This window comes from Furipterus horrens, unplaced genomic scaffold (assembly GCF_987537825.1).
Source record: "Furipterus horrens unplaced genomic scaffold, mFurHor1.1.pri manual_scaffold_1, whole genome shotgun sequence".
NCBI classification, from domain to species: domain Eukaryota; kingdom Metazoa; phylum Chordata; class Mammalia; order Chiroptera; family Furipteridae; genus Furipterus; species Furipterus horrens.
The window spans coordinates 16,294,123-16,312,842 of NW_028327171.1; the positions used below are offsets into that span (position 1 = coordinate 16,294,123).

Genomic DNA, 18,720 nt, shown 5'->3' on the forward strand with positions numbered 1-18,720 from the left:
TCTTTTTTAAAATCTACACAGATATTTATTTTAGCAGAATAAGCAGTGGGAAAAATAAAGAAAATTTACGATGACTCATCGGTAAAGACATTATGTCAGTTACAGAAATGTGGCAGTGTTTTGCTCTTTTTGAAGGTGAACACATACCTGCTACATGATGTAGCCATACCTCTCACAGACATTTACCTGAGATAAATAAAAGGCATATACAGATGGTTAAAGCAGCTTTATATGTAAGCCAAAAACTTGAAACATCCCAAATTGCCACTGGGTGAATGGATAGCAAGCTGTGAAATAGTCCTAAAATTGAATACAGCAGTCCCTCGCTATAGCGCGGTTCACTTATAGCAGCCTCACTGTATCGCGGGATTTTAAAAAATATTATATTTAATTATCTATCGCCAATATTTTGCTATATCACGGGATTTTGCAGTACTGTATATGCATGTTGTTAAAGTTACGTAGGTTTAAGAGTGTAGAATAAATATAAGGTTCTTACTTCATGGGGGCATCTGGAACATAATACCCATGATAAGTGAGGGAATACTATTACTAATCTAAAAAAAATAGTGCATTATTGCAGGGGACAGCATGAATGAATGTCAAAACAACTTTACTGAGTTTGAAAGAAGTCACTTAAAAGTAAATATAAAGTGAGTATATCGTCGTCGTCGTCGTCGTCGGCAGCCGTCCGTCTCGAGAGACGATGGTGTAGCTTCTTCAGAGTCTATCTGCACCGCCAAGAATGGCTGTGCAGTCCGACTCGGGAGTGACATGGTATCTGTCTCCTCCCGTGTTGAATCGACATCTTGCGATGACGCTGAAGCTACAGAGCCTGGGCAGGGTAATATGGAGGGTCTGCTGTTGCCCATGCAGCAGACCCCCCCTCTCTTCGCAGCTGAAGGGTCCAAGGGAAAGACGGAGTCGATACAGCTTGGGTTCAGGTGCGCCGCAGGAGTTGCCGGTGTTGACTACAACGTCAAACCGCCTTAGGGACTCCGGCTCCAGATTTTCTGTCGGGGTTTACTCCCTTAGCCTTTCCCCTGAAGAGGTATGCCTCAAGGCAGCGGAGGTTTTTTGGAGTCAGAGTTTTCCTTCTCTGATGTACCCTGACTGGAAGATCGAACCAGCGACACTTAGCTCGCAGGCCGACGCTCAATCCACTGAGCTAAACCAGCCAGGGTGAGTATATACTGCACCATTAACTATATAAATTCTGGAAATTTGTGGGTAATGGATATATTCACCATATTTACTTTCTTGATCTTGGTGACTGTTTTACAGAATATATTCTACCATACATACTCTATTTAAATATGCAGTTTATTGCATATTACACACAAATCAATAGAACAGTTAAAATACATGCAAAATAACTATAACTAGATTAGTAGATTGGCACTATAAGGGGATAAATGCCCTCAATGTAATAGTAAAATAATTTGGATTGTTTAACCTAAAGAGAAAAGCTAAGTAGTAATAATGATCAAATAAAATATTCTTTGTGATTGGGTAATGACACTTTAGTACAACATTATTAAAAATTGAAAGAATCATTCTAAAAGCTATTGACTTCTTTCTGTATACAAAACTCCAAGGTTTTCTTTGAATTGATAAAATATTACTTCTGTTCTTGAAGCATTAATGGTCTAGTCTATGACATAACTTCACACATAAATGGGTACTTTCAAGTCAGTGTGGAAGCTACACAACAGAGAGATTACAGACTGGAGTTGGATTATATCTCACTTGGAAAAGTTCTAAAATCTTTCTGGGGAGACGTGAATGTCTGTTCATTGGCTTTCAGCAAAGATAAAGACTGGAATTTATGATGAACTGGAAACTTCCTTAGGTATCCAAAAATCACTTTCTGCGCTGATAATTTGCAACTGGACTCACCAAGAGTCCACTCTGCCCCTTCTGCTCTGATAGCTTCTTTGAGATTTTTCACTCAGATCTTGGTGGTTTAGACTGAAAACACAGCAACATGCTTGTGTGTGGACAGGGCCTTGGGGGGAGTTGCACAAACATTGTCTCTAGAAGGCCTGATGCCTCCATTCTTTTCTTCTTACCGCACCATATAATGTCCTTTACAACAAAGCCTTTACATACGCGTATTCTGTGTAATCTGGTAACTCCTTCCAAATACCTAACTTTTAAAAAAAGTTACAGAGATGTACCCAATGCTATGAGGTCTCATGGAGAAAATCGTGTAATAAAGTGGGTTAAACTTAAAAAAATATTGCCAGAAATGAAGATTGAACTAAATATTTCAGTACAAATGGAAATATGGAAAGCAACGTGGCCAAAAAGGAGAGAGAGAGAAAATAATATTTTAGACAGAGGCTGCACACTCTCTCATCCCAATAAAACTAAGTGAACCTGAATAAAGGGGAAAAGCATATTGTACTTAAAAATATAACCTAGTACAGGAAACTATTTTGACTTACAACTGGATGCTTACTTTGTATCTAGCCAAAATTAAATCATCTTGGCCTCTTAACTAGTTTCACTGTTAAGAATGCACATGTCCTGGATACCTACACTTTAATTATAAAGGCAGTTAAACAGTATGCCAAGAGCAGCAAAAAGAAGGCAAGGGATATAGGTCATAAGCAAACTGCATTGAGAATCAAATACAGACATGGCCTCCTAAATTATCCTTTAATGCGGCTCATTTTGAAAAACAAAACACATGAATGTCTCCACCAAGTACTAAAGCATGGATTGTGCTGAAATGTCATGTGTGTCCACGCATGTCAGGTGGTACCCTGAGGGTACGTTTGCCTTTACTGACTGATTTTATGAAATGAAAAAAAGAAAAGTACGATTGAAGAATCCTGTGGTCCTCGATAGATTTGATTATTTTTGTTGTTGTTACAAATGATAGGATTCACTTCTGTACGTCTTTAAAAAAACAAAACAAACAAACAAAAACAATTTCTACATGACCAGAAGGAGACTGTCACCCAGGGGTAAGTTCAGTTGGGTGTCTGATTCAAGTCATGAGAAAATGCTGCCTCCTTTTTAATTGGGGATTAAAAGGAGTGTGTTGTAAAGTGAATACAAGCTTTTCTACAGCCTTTCAAATAGGACGTGTGCCACTTCAAGTATATTTAGGAAATTCTAGACTAAAGAGAAATGCAGATTGATGAAAAAGTAAGAAACTGCACTAACTATTCACAGCAATTATTTATTTTGAGGGCAAAGGCAAGAAAGATTTTCTTAGATCTTTGTAGGTGATATACCTACCTATCAGTTTTTCTATTATTTGAAAATATTTAAATTAGCGATTGGATAAGAGTTAAAAAGAAAAAAATACATATTTTACTGGTTATCTTTGAAATGTAATGGGATCATTAGGGGAAAAAAAACACCTTAATGAAATTTAAAAATATTCTTTTTTTTGACAAATGTTTATTTATTGACCAATTGGCCAATTACACACTGTATATTATTGCTATAAGTCACAAATTCCTTCATAATTTGCAGTCATTAAATTGACAAACTATCTCTGCATAGCTGTCAATTTAAATATTGATGTAGGATATAAAGTTCACTTTATATTTGGACATAGCTTTACATTTATAACATTGCATAATATTTAAAAAAAATTCAGACTTTATACTTTTCATAAAAACAAAATTATTTCCCTAGTTTCCTTAACATTAAAAAATGGCTAGAAACAGGTAGGAATGCAGATCAGTGCCTGAGTGTCACAGCAGTAAGAGTGCACTGTACAATCAGATACTTATTTACACAGAGACCTGTGGATACTGTCATCACTGTTAATGTCACTGTTCAAAGGAAGATTAAAGACACAATCGCTTTAAAATTATATGACTAGGTGTTTTCATCCACTCTCAATTGTTGTTGCCTCCATCATTCCTAGTTTGAATTGGCGATGAGTAGATCATTCTTCACAAATTTACCAAAGATTCAGAAAGTAATGAATCATTATATCTTGAAGAAGTATTTTATAAAAATAAATCTACAGGCTATATTTTAAAAGTAAAATTTATTGCCAGGTCATTCATCAATATGAACATTTTCTGAACAGCTCTGGAGAGCATTCTGTTTAACTAAAGGCTAGTAATCTCACTGTGGAAGAATGGCAAGAGGTTAAAGCAAGAGAAATGATGTGATCCTCTTTTAAAGAATGTACCCATGATTTGTGTGTAAGTCTGTGTGTATGTGTGTTTGTGTGTGTAATATCATGGTCTAGTAAAAATGTCCTGGCATTTTTAGAAAAGTTGGCTAGCCATTTCAGCAAGTATATAATAATGCTATAATAAGTTATAAAAATAAAATGCAGCCGCTGAGATTTTAGTGAAATGAAAAGAAAGGTTTAGACATTTTGTAAAGCATGCCTGAAACTCCAAAAAAGAACAAGTCCAAAAACATTAAAAAAAATGGGAAAATATTTGAGAAATATCAAGAGTACATCAAGACTTACCAGATAAGGGAAACCAGGTGATCAGAAATAGAATACTGAAGTCATGTGGTGAGATTTCTCTCAAAGTATCAACCAGAAGTACCTGTGAAGTTATCTACATCCTGTGCCATTTTTGACTCAGAAAAAAACACCAAAAGAATAAGAACAAGAACAAGAATAAAACATCCTCCTCATGTTCAAGGTAAATCTTTCTTGCAAGTGTCCTGCACTCTGAGCACTTCCTCAAGTCTTAATTAAACTCTGTAATGTTTCCCTCTTAGTAGGCGATTCCAACAAGCAGAGGCAATAGGTGAGGTATCATCAGTCCTTTCATTCTTCAATGAAAGTCCATGTACATTTCCTCTCCAAGTCTTTATGATGTGACTTTTAACCAGGCAACGAAAAAGATACCATTCACCCTCATGTCTATTATAGCCTCATCATTACCAAATTCAGCAGGTGTATTTTGGTTCATACCTTATTGATCACTTCTGCCTGCATTCGCAGCACTGGAAGTCTGGAACCCACACTACAAGTCTTCCAATTACACTCCATTACTCTCGCCTCAGCGGGACATGTACCACAAAGGTTTTGCTTCTAATACCATCTGATTATACACCTTCCTCTTCATTTCCTGGTCTCTGGCACAGGCCCTGATTCTCTCTTACTTGAACAGATTTTGTCCCTGCCTCCATCCTTGCTCTCTAGTTTCCCTGCACATCAATGTCTGTTCATCTCTGTCACATTAAAGAAAGTCCATATCCCTCCAAGGCCCAGCCCCACTGCTTTCCAGCTGCATCTCCACCTAACCCCTAAACCAGCACACCACCATCATTTCTTCCCCAAAGTATTATATTCCAGTAACAGTTAAATTATTGAATCTCTTTTCACAACCCACTCATTTGCAGATGCTGTCTTCCCCAAAATAACACTCTTCATCAATAGATTTAAGATATTTAAGCCAAACACAAAATGCCTCTGTCTCTTCTGGAGTTACATTAGGTGCCCTTTCTTATTATAAAATAGTCTGGGAATATCTATAAACTTGCACATATTATGTGCTCTTGTATCAATCTACCTCATGGTAAAGTTGATTAAGTTATGTAGATAAAGCTGTGATTGCTTGAGAGAAAGAATGTTGCATTAGGCCTGTTAGTATCTGAAACATAACAGTGTGAAAATATAGGTGCCACCTCACGTTTACCTGTTGAATGAATATATAAATGCATTATAAATCAATCCAAGAAAAATCTTCAGCTAAATTTCTCATGTTTTGATAAAGTTATAAAAATTCATAGGAAATTATCATTATTGGTATAAGGTGGGGTTTATCAATGTCTAAAACATGCTCAGGGTAGTGATTTCAGAAGTTCCCCCTATGTCTGACTGTGTTTGAACTCATTAATTAGAAAAAAGCTACTGGGATTGCATTGATCTGCTTTCCTGTGATAACAAAGGATTCTAAAATCTCAGAGCTTAAAAAAATATGCTCTCCTCTTATCTTATTACGTGTCTGCACCTGCAGATCAGCTGTGTGGCCCTGTTCTGCATGCCTTCATCATGCTGCCCAAGGGGACGGAGGTTCCTGTTTGGATTGTGCTAGTTTCATGGCAGAAGAATGAGAGAAGCAGCACAAGATACTTCTTGAAGCTTGATTTCAGCCATGATGTCATATTATGTTTGCTTATATGCCATTGGCCAGAGCAAGTCACACCATGAATTGGGTGGGGAAGCATATTCCGCCCACTGGTGGCACCGCACTTCATATGTTAATGAGCATTGAAGTAGGAGGATGGATAGATACTGTGAAAAACTACACACAGGCATTGAGAAGTATAGCAGGGAAGTCAGAGAGCATATATATATACATATATATATATATATGTATATATATACACACACACATATATATATATGTATATATATACACACACATATATATATGTTAACCTTTAGTATTGCTGGTACTACAGAAGAAATTAGCAAGGTTATCTTTCAAGTAATTGTTAAAAGCATAGCGTATATATTAGAAGAAAAAAAATGTGAGAGGAAAGTTTGCACAGAGGGAACAATGGGGAAAAAAGCAGAGCTTCTTCCAGAGCCGGGGTTTGGCAAGGAAGCGTGAAACATGAAGACACCGTGAACTTCTGGACAATTGAGGGAGAAGGCGGGCGAGGACCCAGAAAGGTCCAACACATAGTCCAAATCATTTAGGATAAAAACCAGTTGCAATTCTAGTACATAACTCATTTTTACTGTTTTATTTTTAGTTATTATTTTTAAGTATTATTATTTTAACTAAATTTATTGGGCTGTGCAATTCTATGACACATCATCTCTATATCGCACTGTGTGCCCACCACTCAAAGTCAAATCTTCTCTTACAAATTGAGGGCTCAGTCAATATCAACAACTGTTATTAAACAGGCAATATATCTATTCTGCAAACCCAAATAAAATTCTGTTTTTAATTTTAACAATTATGTCTAATTAGACAGAGAATAACATAGGCTATACTGGTTATATTATGAATCCTGAGAGGATTTTCCCTTTAAACATGTAACATAAAATAATAGCGTCCCATTTTCAGCAAAAATAATAATAATTATTATTATTAGAACAATAAGCAGATGTAACTGAAGAAAAATAAGATAGTATGGAAATGAATTGATTTTAGAATATTACTATTTTTCCAGTCTCAAACTTTTCATCGAAACATCTTCAAGTGGTTTTATAACAAAGAAATAATACAAGGATCTTCACAAAGAGTTCAAGATTTAACAAGAGCAGGATAAGAATCAATAAAACTGGAGCAGAATGACTTTCTGCTGAAGTTAAGGCAGCAGGTGAGGGGCAGCACAGGTGTCTGGGGGCATTCATCAGTGCAGTCCCTTGCCAGTGCCCACCTGCACCATCCAGAAGGGGAATACGTAGATGGTTGATTTTAACAATGTTATTTTAAAGAAGAAACGTTCCAAGAATTCTAAGGCACAAGAGCTTGTGATTATTAAGGGAAAATGTGACTAATTAGAACTGGAGATAAAGCTTTATGCCAGCAAACAAGGTCAGATTAGGTGTAATAGTTGATTCTGTTAGAGGAAAGCGGGATGTGGAAGGAAGATGAGTTGCTTTAGTGAGGGTCAGGGTGTTGGAGGAAAAAAAAAAAAAGAAAAGCTGTACGTTTGCTTTGAGTGACTGAAGGAAGCCTTCCAGTGTTTATCTCCTGTGCACCCTGAAATGATAAATATAAACCTACAGGACTAAATAACTCCAGTCTGAATGCAGACCATGAAAGTCTTGACAATTCAAACTTTGTTAACTGAACCCACTCTCACCTAACTAAGCATTCCTTTAAAATAAATGTAATCATAAATATGCAAACACAAGTAATCTAGTATGGAAATGTCTCAGAACATGTTACCAATGTATTAAAACAGAAATTATAAGAGAGGAATGAATATAAGTGGTTACCATGCTATGCTGGCTAGATGACATTTCCTTCTTAATATCAGACTCAAATTAATGTTTTAGTGTAAAATGATGTTCATAAATTTGTATTTATATACATGTATAACATATTAATTGCAAATGTTTGTATATCTTAAACAGCATTTTTTAAAGAACTTTACATCTATTAACAAATATTACTTGTATTTCTTTATTTATTTTAATGACAAAACTTTTTATAGCTTATTCTTGGGACATGCTGAATTTTGATTCTTTTTAAAAATTTTTGAAAATATTTTTATTGTTTTTCTATTATATAGTTGTCCCATTTTTTCCCCCATTGCTCCCCCTTCAATTCCCCTTTGCCTCCTTCAATCCCCACCCTGCTGTCTGTGTCCATGGGTCATTCATACTAGTTCCTTGACTGGATCCTTCCCCTTCTTTCCCCTTTTTCCCCCTCCCCCCTCCCTCCTGGTCACTGTCAGTCTGTTTCATATTTACATGCCTCTGGTTCCATTTTGCTCATTTGTTTGTGTTGTGCATCAGTTTCATGTGTTAGGTGAAATTATATGGTACTTGTTTTCTGCTGCCTGGTTTATTTCACTTAGCATAATACTCTCCAGTTCCATCCATGTTGCCTATTAACAAATATTATGATGCCCATTTACTTAAGAGAATATGAAGCACAAGATGTGCTCATGACAAAATATACTTATATGCCATCTTAAGTTATATTGAAAACTAAGCACAGTAAACAATAATAACGTTAATTAAGGCAATGATAAACAAACTGAACAGTTACTGTTGAATTAGCTTTATTATGTATAATGAAAAGAGAAAGAAATTAGAGATACTTACAGATACAGATATGCAACTCCACATTTAAACCTATTCTTATGTACTAAAATCTTCCTGTTATATTTAAAGTCAAAACCATCACTGACTGCAGTACTCTAAATAAATGAAGAGTCTTAGCAGACTGCATGCCTAAAAACGGCTCTGGAAAGCATGATATCCTTGGAAGGCCTGGCACTTCGGTTTCACCCATGGGTTTCACCCAGCCTGGCTAGGTTCCATGTCCGATACCACACGGACTATTCCATTATAGTACTCACAAACCCCACTGAATTACAGAGAAGAGAGAAATATAGCAGTGATTTAATATTTTCTTTCCCTTCGAGCGTAATATTGTGGTTAAACTACCTTTATTCCAGAAAAGGACAGACTAGGTAACTCTTTTAGATCTATATGATATTCCCAGTGATTTCCGGTCTCTTCAGGTAACTGGAGAGATAATTCATGAAGGAAGAGGGGGAAGGTATGGAAATAAACAAATGTAGTTTTCCAGGTCCCTTCCTTAACTCACAGGAAGTAATTCTCTCTTTAATTCATATTTTTTTATTCTAAAATGAACAAATTAGGTAATACTTATAGAATCTCATGATTGTAGATTATCACTTGGTATTTTGAAGCAGGAGAAAATATAAAAGTGCATTTAAGTTATTTCACTACTAGTATCGCCATATGGCTAAACATAGGTTGCTCATGGCTAAATGGTTAGAGAGAACGACCTGGACCATACAATGCCACGTATGCCAGGAAAAGCGGTTTTGATGTCGTCTTGAAGATAATGGGAAACCCCGAAACTCTTAAGGGCTGGGAGGTTTGATGGAGAAGTTCAAATTGTGAGCTTGAGAGTAGAGAAAACTATTTGTACCAATGCAAGGAAGAAATAACTGGAAAAGGCAGAGCTGTTAAGTTACACAGAAGGACAGAGACAAGAGCATCTTTGAGATGTGAAAGAAGTACAGCAGTCAGATGTCGGTAACAGATTAGATTACCAACACAGCGACGCACAGGATGAGGTTAGTACGTCTTAGTCTCAGAAAATTGCATACTAATGAAGGCAGGGGGTCTCATAGGAGAAACCAGGTTTGGGCTGAGGGGATGTCCTCACGACGCCAGAAACTTAGGTATTAATGTCCATTAATACATAACAGGTAAACTTGTAGATTTAGTTATGAAATTTGAGAAAACCTCAAAATACTGGCACATAGATTAGTAGAAACAACAGCAACCAGTATTTCACATAACATGAAATTAAAATAATGTATAATGCTTTACAATGTTTCATTTGGAATTCTTTCAACAACTACGGAGACAGCAAAGGCAACTATTCCCTCATAGACCCTTTGTAAAAGGGCGTGACAATGTTAAAGTCATGGATCTTGCACTTGAGCTGATAATATAATGTACCAGATGTTATCAGAGGTGGGGAAATTTCCTCCAGGCATAGAAGAAGTTTATTAGAGAATTCTTGAGTACTTGGTTGCCTTTTTAACCAACATATTGTTAAAATGAAGCAATAACATAATGTACAAATTATTCTCTGCTTACCATTAACAATGACGATGATATCACGGAAGTCAATTTCGCCCCTAGCCTCCACTCTACCTTCACATCTGTATATACCTTCATCGCTTTTATTGATGTTGAGAATCTGCAGATTATTGTTGGCTAACATAGCGAATCGATCTGGAAAGTAGCAGAGGGGAGGAAATGATATCAGTAACTGAAGGCAGAGTCCAGTGTGTTCAAATTGCTAAGAGTTAAAAATATGGTGCTTGTCTGAGACTCTCAAACATTTCATCAAAAAATTCAAATTTGAAAGTAAAATGTAATTTTGTGACTTCAGTTTTTCCACTCCACACTTGTTACACCTTTTCTCTCAAATACATTCAAGATTTTATTTCCACATAAAATGGTAGGCTATTATTTTCCCCTTGGTAATTTGAATGCAGAAATGATTCACAAAAGAACAATGTGGGGAGATTAGATATTGCAAACAGGAAAATGTTTCGACTGCAAATACTGTATGTAGCAACTGGGGTATGGAAAAAAGTTAGAAAATTGATTGAATATCCTTCCTCACACAATAATTAAAGTGATAATTTTGCATACCCTGAGGAGGCAACTAAATGATATAACAATATTCAAGTCACATAGAGGACATATAAAATGGTCGGATCTCTACTTTATTTGAAAGATTTTTATAAATGCAAGATAATCCATTTTAGAAATGAATAAATTAGACTTTATTAATATTATTTCAAGGTTCTATTTTATGTGTATGTGTGTGCACATGATTTCATACAAAAATAAGCTATTACAAAGCATGTATTAACTGATGGCTTAAAATAACCTGGCTATCCTAAGCAGCTTCTCAACCTGACAGTATTTTCCATAATATCTGGCTTCACCGTTTAATCAAAGCAAATCTGTGGCAGTGTTAAAATCTTCTCTTTTCTTATCAAGTAAAAACTGTTATGATATCTAGTTCTATTCTAAAACGTATTGTAAAAGCAATAACCTAAATTTCATTATTTAACACATGCACAGATATCGTTGAATCTCATCCATTTGCTGGTACTATGTTTGAAATACTATGGTGAATAAGAGAGAAATATCCCAACATTGTGGAGCCTTTTCGTGAAGTAGAAATACTATTATTTTAAGGTGCACACCTCTGGGATATACCCTATTATACTGTTCAAGGTTACTTTTTGGAACTTTTCCAATGTTGATTATTCTACCCTTATTCTACCCCTACTTGCTGGGTAGATAAAATATTAGGGCAAAAATGAAAGCTATGTGAGAAAAAGGTAGAGCGTCCCTCACCTCCAGGTTGCTGAATGCACACATTACTTAATGTACCCTTCAGCTACTTGGACTTTGTATGAATGAGAAACAAAGAGTTATGATGTTAGGCAATTCAGGATTCAACATATTTGGGGTTCACTTGTCATAGCAAATCCTTAGAGCAAGGAGAGAACTTTGGGATAGAATTACAAATAGGGCAGTGGCCAGACTGGAGAAGGGCACTGAAATAGGTAAACAAGAAATAATTGAGAACGGACATGCGTAGCTTCAGAGGCTCCCTCAGAGAGAGAGAAAAAAAAAGGATTATAAAGCTACAGACACAAGATTTTCAGGTTCAGATGTATAAATTTAACCATAATATTTATTTCTTCTTTAGGTTGACCCTAAGAAAAGAGAAAAAAGTTTTATGCCGATGCTTCCCTCTAGTAAATTTTTCACCCAAAGAAATATTGGAGAGAAAGAAAGGCAATATGCAAGAAAGGTTAAAGTATAACTCACATAAAGTCCTGGAGTAACTCAGAACTCCTAAAAATTCGCAATATCTCAAAGTCAATTAAAGGTTCCTTGATCCAAGCATGTGGCTGGATATTAGAATGAGGAGCAATTATAAATTTTAAAAAAGTTCAAATTTAGAGACAGATGCATATAATCATACTTAGATTATCGTAATATTATATATAATTTATATCTTCTAACTTATTAAAACATATACTACCTTTTATTTGTAATGTTCTTTAATAATTATAGTTTATTAATTAAGAAAACAGTAAGGGGAATCATTATGCAATGTAAAAGTCGATGCTTGATATATACAAAGAAAGACAAAATTCGAATTTACATAATCCATATTTTGATGGAAATAAATCGTTTCTCAAAATGCAAAATTTTATTTCAAATGACCTATTAATACATCATTCCTACAGTCTGATATAAAACTTAGAATATTAGAAATTATTAATTACCTTCTGAATCTGAATACATAGCATCATGTTTAATTATATATAATTCTTCCAAGTAGGAAACAAACTACATGAACATCAAATGTCAATTTCTAAATATATGTGTAAAGTCTATGCAATGATGTTACCAAACTTTCGAACCAAAGTAGATCATTAAAATGTGTTTGCAGAAACATTTGAAGAAAACATTGCTCCAAACAATCACATATTAACTATGGATAATAGCAGCATTCAAATGTTATAAATTACTTATTTTCTCAATTATACAGACACACACATTTGCATTATTATTGTAAGAAAAATAAATGACATAATATAATACCCAATAAGGTATCTACTATACTTTATGCTTCCTTATGTAGGTTCTTCACCTAGTCCTCTTTCTTTTCATGCCACAGCCATTAATGGTGTGTCTCAGCTACTTATCTGGCCACAATTACCATCTAATTTTGAGCCTAGTATTTCTTCAGAACAGACCATTATGTGAATTCCAGAACTGTTTAACATTCAGTAAGATGTACCTACTGAGCAGGCTTATCAGTACTTCAATCTCAGCATGTTTAAAATTTAGCTCACTATCTCCACCTGAAATTTATCATGACACTCTCCAGCTCTGTCTTCAACTGTCTCTACATTGAACTAATTGAGCAAGGTAAATATTATAAGTCATGGAACTACTTGCCCAAGGGAAATTTAAGTCCACCTCAGCCTCTCCATCTCCCTCCGTCTTCATATCCAATTAAAGTACACGTCCTCTCACACCTCCCTTCATCAGGACTTTGTCTACATCCTCTTCTCTCTCAGCAGTACCTGGAGTTTTGCCTTGACTCCCATCCAATTCATTTTCCTCAATGAGGCACTAATAATCTTCTCAAATATATGCTAGGTCATGTCACTGCCTTGATTAAAACGCTTCAGTTATGCCCCCTTAGGATAAATGACAAATTCTTTAGACAAGGTGCCAAGGCCATGTTGACTTAGCACAGCCTTCCTTTTCAACGTCCTTTCTTATTAGTCCTTCATTAATAACACCTTGTCTTTATTAGTGTAGGTATTCTAGTTGTACTTATTCATACATTCCAGTTATAATAAACTTATTCCAGTTTCTAAAACTTGCCATTCACACTGTCTTTCACCTCTGGGCTCCTGTCCATGGTGTTCTCTCTACCACCCTACCTGGCTACTTCATCTTCATAAGAATGTAACTTCACTCTTCAACAGGCATCTTGGACACCCCTCTGGCCTTTGACTAGTTTAGGTGGTTTTTGTCTTTATCGTTCTCCATCACTGCACTTTCCTTATCCTAGACATCAACATTCCTTATCGTTACTAACTTATGTATATATTTTTCCACCAATTCTTAGTATTTTGAAGGCAGTGAAGTTGTTTACATTGTTAACCATGAATAGCCACCACCTAGTATACTAGGTAGCCTATATTAGGTATCCAGTAACTCCTGAAAGAATCTTATACTGGAAGTAGATTACATAAGTTTTATTGAAAGATAAGATTTTATTCATAGTTTACGATGTAAAAAGTTTGCTTTGTTACACAATCATCAAAGCATTAGGTAGTTTCAGAGATAATTTTCAAACTGGCTGAGGTTGAATGGGCATATGCAATAGCCCTGTTTTTTTTCTGTATCAAGAAAGTAAAACAAAGCATAAAAGTATTGTCTTTTATTTCCTTCAATAACGTATTCCAGATCTGTGTTGGTTGATGTTGCAATAAAATGACAGTTAAATCTAGATCCTTTAAAACCTTAAACAAGATAATCTAATTCATCTACGCCATCAGGGAGACACTAACTGTGAGGATATTAAACTTTTAGAATGAAATGTCACCTTTACTCCCTAAATGTTTGACTTCTTTAGCATATGAATCTCCTTTGAACTAGCAACATGGAAAAAGACCACTTCAAGTATTCTGTTGGAATTTGATGTCTGAATATCTCCCACACACCTGCTACCGAGAGCATGGCTAATAAGATGGACATTTCCAAATCTTCACTGTTTCAGCTGGAGCTTCTAAGCTTTACTCCCATATCGCATTGAGGATTCAGAAAGGTACCTGGGCACACTACACCATCCTAAGCCCACATACATGTTTCTTGCATAGATAAGAGTCTAATATAATCCCACTGGCTTTAATGAAAAGACCACGCGGGGTACAATCAGATGGAGAATATTACTTCTTGTACATCCATTGTAAACATACAAATTGTTGGATAATGAACTATGTGGCAAGTTCCTCCAGTAGTAGAAGGCTAGAAAAGTATGTCCTTTCTCGCAATTTATCTACGTCCTTTATACCCTAGAATAAAAGAAAAATTACACCCTTTTTCTTTCTTTTTTTAGCCTGACATGAAACTCAGTGTTACATCTCATGTTTAAATCTAGTTTAATCACTTCTTCCACATCTGGTTTCCTGATCCTATATATTCTGAATGCATATAATTTTGGTAAACTGATCCCCAGGATTTAAAATCCCAACGAGACTAAATAAGAAAAACTGTCATTTATTGAGAAACTAATATAGTGACAAATATTTTATTCATTAATTTAACAAAAATTTATTATATGCCCAATGTCTTATTTAAAACTCACAATTAAAAAATGGATATAATAACCCAAGATTTAGGTACAGAGCAGTTAGAAAAGCTGTTCTAAGCTTTAGGGCCAAAAAAGAAAAAAAAAAAAAAAAAGGAGCACAGCCAAAATGCAAAATGGAATTCTAGCATCACAATGTTCCATCCTGATACTAGGAAAATATGTGTAAGCTGGAGCCTAGAAGCCTCATTCCTCCATCAGCACTAGACCTGACAGTTGATCACTGCTTGGAGGCTTTTGTTTTATGCATCTTTTAAAAACTATAATTCATTTAAAATTCTTGTTACAATTAAGGTTTACAATAAACCAGATGTAGAGTTGATGTCCACAATTAGGTAATCTGGAAGTGTTTAGGCATTATCATTTAACTACCATAAAAGAACTGCCTTTCCTTTATTATGGAGATGTAAAAGCTAAAATATATTGCATGATTTATTAGTGCAATTTGTTAATAAAATCTAAAGCAGTTATCATAAAATAAAATAAGAAATAAAGTATTACTTTTCACAAACTTATTATAAAGAAGACTATTAGTCAATAACTGACAAGCTTTGAAAATATCAAGTCCAAAACTTATTAAATTAAATAAATGACTATTAAATGTAATTATGATGCATTCTCTGTTTATATTCAAAAATAGATATCTGCTTTCTCTCCTTTATGCTGTAAAAGTTTCATCTCTTGGAAACACAAAACAGGATCATCCAAGATGAAAAGTATTTTAAAAGATTCAATTACTTTGGAGCTCCTGAAATGCAGGTGCATTGAAAACTATTCTAAACAGAAAATGCTCCCAATGCACAATGGTGAAGTGGCATAATGTAAGCAAATTATGCTTTCAATATCAGATGTCATGTTATTCTGCATTTTTAGCTCAGTCTGAGTCAAAATCATAGAAGACAATTTAAATGAATGTACTTTTCCTCCTATTATCCATATGCATCTTACCATAATATTTAGAACACGTAGGTGTTTTTGAAAGAACAGTGCCCTAATAAACAGAATTCATAGAGATAGTACTTTACATTTACATATAGTGAGCCCATGGAATCATGTTTGAATGGCAATACGTAGAATTTGAACGCATTAGAATTAATTGTTTCACTTTGTTAGTATCCTTGTACTGTTTGTTTGCAATTTTTGTGTGTGAATAGAACAGGGACCAGCAACCTTTTTCTGTAAATCTCCATATGATCCCTATTGTAAACTTTGTAGGCCAAACCATCTGTGTCACAGCTGCTAACCCTGCCCCCATAGACAATATGTAACAGTTGGGCTTGTTTGTATTCACATCAAACCTTACAAAAACAGCAAGGGGCTGAATTTTTCCTGAGGTCCCTAGTTTGCCAAGCCCTAATTTACAGCGCTGAGGTTCTCAAAATACAGTATTCCCTCACTTATTGTGAGTATTAGGTTCTAGGGCCCCCCACATAGGTGAAAATCCACGAAGTAGGAACCTTACATTTATTTTAGTATTTATATATATTTTAAGGCTTTGTAAACCCTTCCCACACACTTATAAACTGTTCCCAGTCTCTTATTAACCTTTCCCACTCCCTTATTAACCTTTTCCACACTTTTATAAACACTACTTATGTTCTTAAACATATTCTACACCCTTAAACCTACGTAACTTTAACAACATACGTATACAGTTCCGCAAAATCCCACGATATAGCGAAAAATCCGTGATAAATAATTAAATATAATATTTTTTAAAATCCCATGATACAGCGAGGCTGTGATAAGTGAACCGCGATATAGAGAGGGACTACTGTAGTCAATCAATGCTTAGGGTCAAAACTTCCAATTTCTATATATGGTCAGGTAGATTCAGTCTTTACGAAATTGCAATATTATTAGAGCATATATAATTTAGGGAGTTACCAAAATACTAACTGTCGGAAATAGTGGTGACTTCCTCGTTATGATACAACCAGCTGACGACCGGCGCAGGTGAGCTGCTAACTCGGCAAACCACTTCTGCATCCTCCCCTTGTTTGAATTCTTGAGGCGAGACCACTTCTCTGAAAGTGAGTTTTTCTGTATCAGGAAAGTAAAACAAGCCATTAAAGTATTATTGCTCATTTCTCTTAGTAACCTGTTCCAGAATCTGTGTTGATTGATGCTATAATAAAATAGCTGAATCTAGATCCTTTAAAACCTTAAAGCAAATATTATCATTCATCTACCTGGTAACTTCCCACATCACTGAGAAGAAAAGCCAAAGTCCTTACAGTCCCACCCCAGGTCCTGTATGAATGGAAGTTCAGTCACAATTTGGATCCCAATTTCTCCTCTCTCTTCCTGTGGTCTGTGCTCCAGGCAAATCGTGATAATTTCAATTCCTTCAACAGTCCAGGTTTGTTCTCACACCTCGGCATTTACACTCCTTAAATTCTTTCCTATTTTTGCCCAACCTCCACAGACAAGATAGCCATCTCCCTTCCTATTCCAGCTCTCCCTGTCTCTCTGCTCCATTTCATTTCTTTACTATAGAATTCTCTGGCATGGATAGCTAGCATCTATGTATTTTTCAAAGCTTACTTATTGTTTGTCTCTAGTAACTAAAGTAGCAACACCAAGTGGCCAGTGACAGTTCCTGTTTTAGTCATTATTGAGTTTCTAGACCTTAGAATACTATCTTCCATGTAGTAAACACCGATGTAGACACCCAATAAAGATAGCCAATTAATGAATGAACAGTATATGTATGTTTGATGAGAAATGTTCACAAAAATAACTCAGTGTTCTTGCCAAGAAAAAAAAAAAAATCTTTACCTTCAAAGCCATCTTCCTATGCATCACTTAAAGTTAAAAAATCTTTCCAAATAGAAAATAACTGTTTCAATTTAAGTTTTTTTTTTTTTTTTAATGGAAAAGGTCCAGTAAAGGGTCATATAAAAAAGGAAAAAAATCTTTCCTTGAGGAGCTTAGAAACTAATGGGGGGAAAGGCAAAATCGGGAAAACAAGGGCAGTAGTGTGCCGACCAAGTCCCCTGGTTCACTGAATAGGAAGTCATAGTGGGGAATTAATTTAGCTTTTGAAAACATCCCTTTTCTAGATTAATAAAAAAAAAAGTTATAATAAATGCCTTGTAAGCTAGTATTACAAAAGTTTTATAAATTTTCACTGCTAACTACTACATATTAATCATAAGGCACTCTTCTAAGCACTCCATGCAATATTAATTAATGTAGTCCTCACATCAGAGAAGGAAAACTCTGACTCCAAAAAACCTCCGCTGCCTTGCGGCATACCTCTTCAGGGGAAAGGCTAAGGGAGTAAACCCCGACAGAAAATCCGGAGCCGGAGTCCCTAAGGCGGTTTGACGTTGTAGTCAACACCGGCAACTCCTGCGGCGCACCTGAAGCCAAGCTGTATTGACTCCGTCTTTCCCTTGGACCCTTCAGCTGCGAAGAGAGGGGGGGTCTGCTGCATGGGCAACAGCAGACCCTCCATATCACCCTGCCCAGGCTCTGTAGCTTCAGCTTCACTGGAGAGGACACTCCAGCGTCATCGTAAGATGTCGATTCAACACGGGAGGAGACAGATACCGTGTCACTCCCGAGTCGGACTGCACAGCCATTCTCGGCGGTGCAGATAGAC

At 35.8% G+C, this 18,720-nt stretch overlaps 1 protein-coding gene across 1 annotated transcript in view; it reads right to left on the reverse strand.

Moving 5' to 3' along the window:
• The window catches only part of NCAM2 (neural cell adhesion molecule 2), a 421,403-nt gene that overhangs the window by 149,767 nt on the left and 252,916 nt on the right, over positions 1–18,720 (reverse strand). The window contains exons 4-5 of the mRNA XM_090270318.1: positions 17,010–17,153; positions 10,280–10,417 (exon numbers count right to left, since the gene is read on the reverse strand). Coding sequence (XP_090126444.1) covers positions 10,280–10,417; positions 17,010–17,153 — 282 coding nt within the window. The remainder of the gene's footprint in view (positions 1–10,279; positions 10,418–17,009; positions 17,154–18,720) is intronic.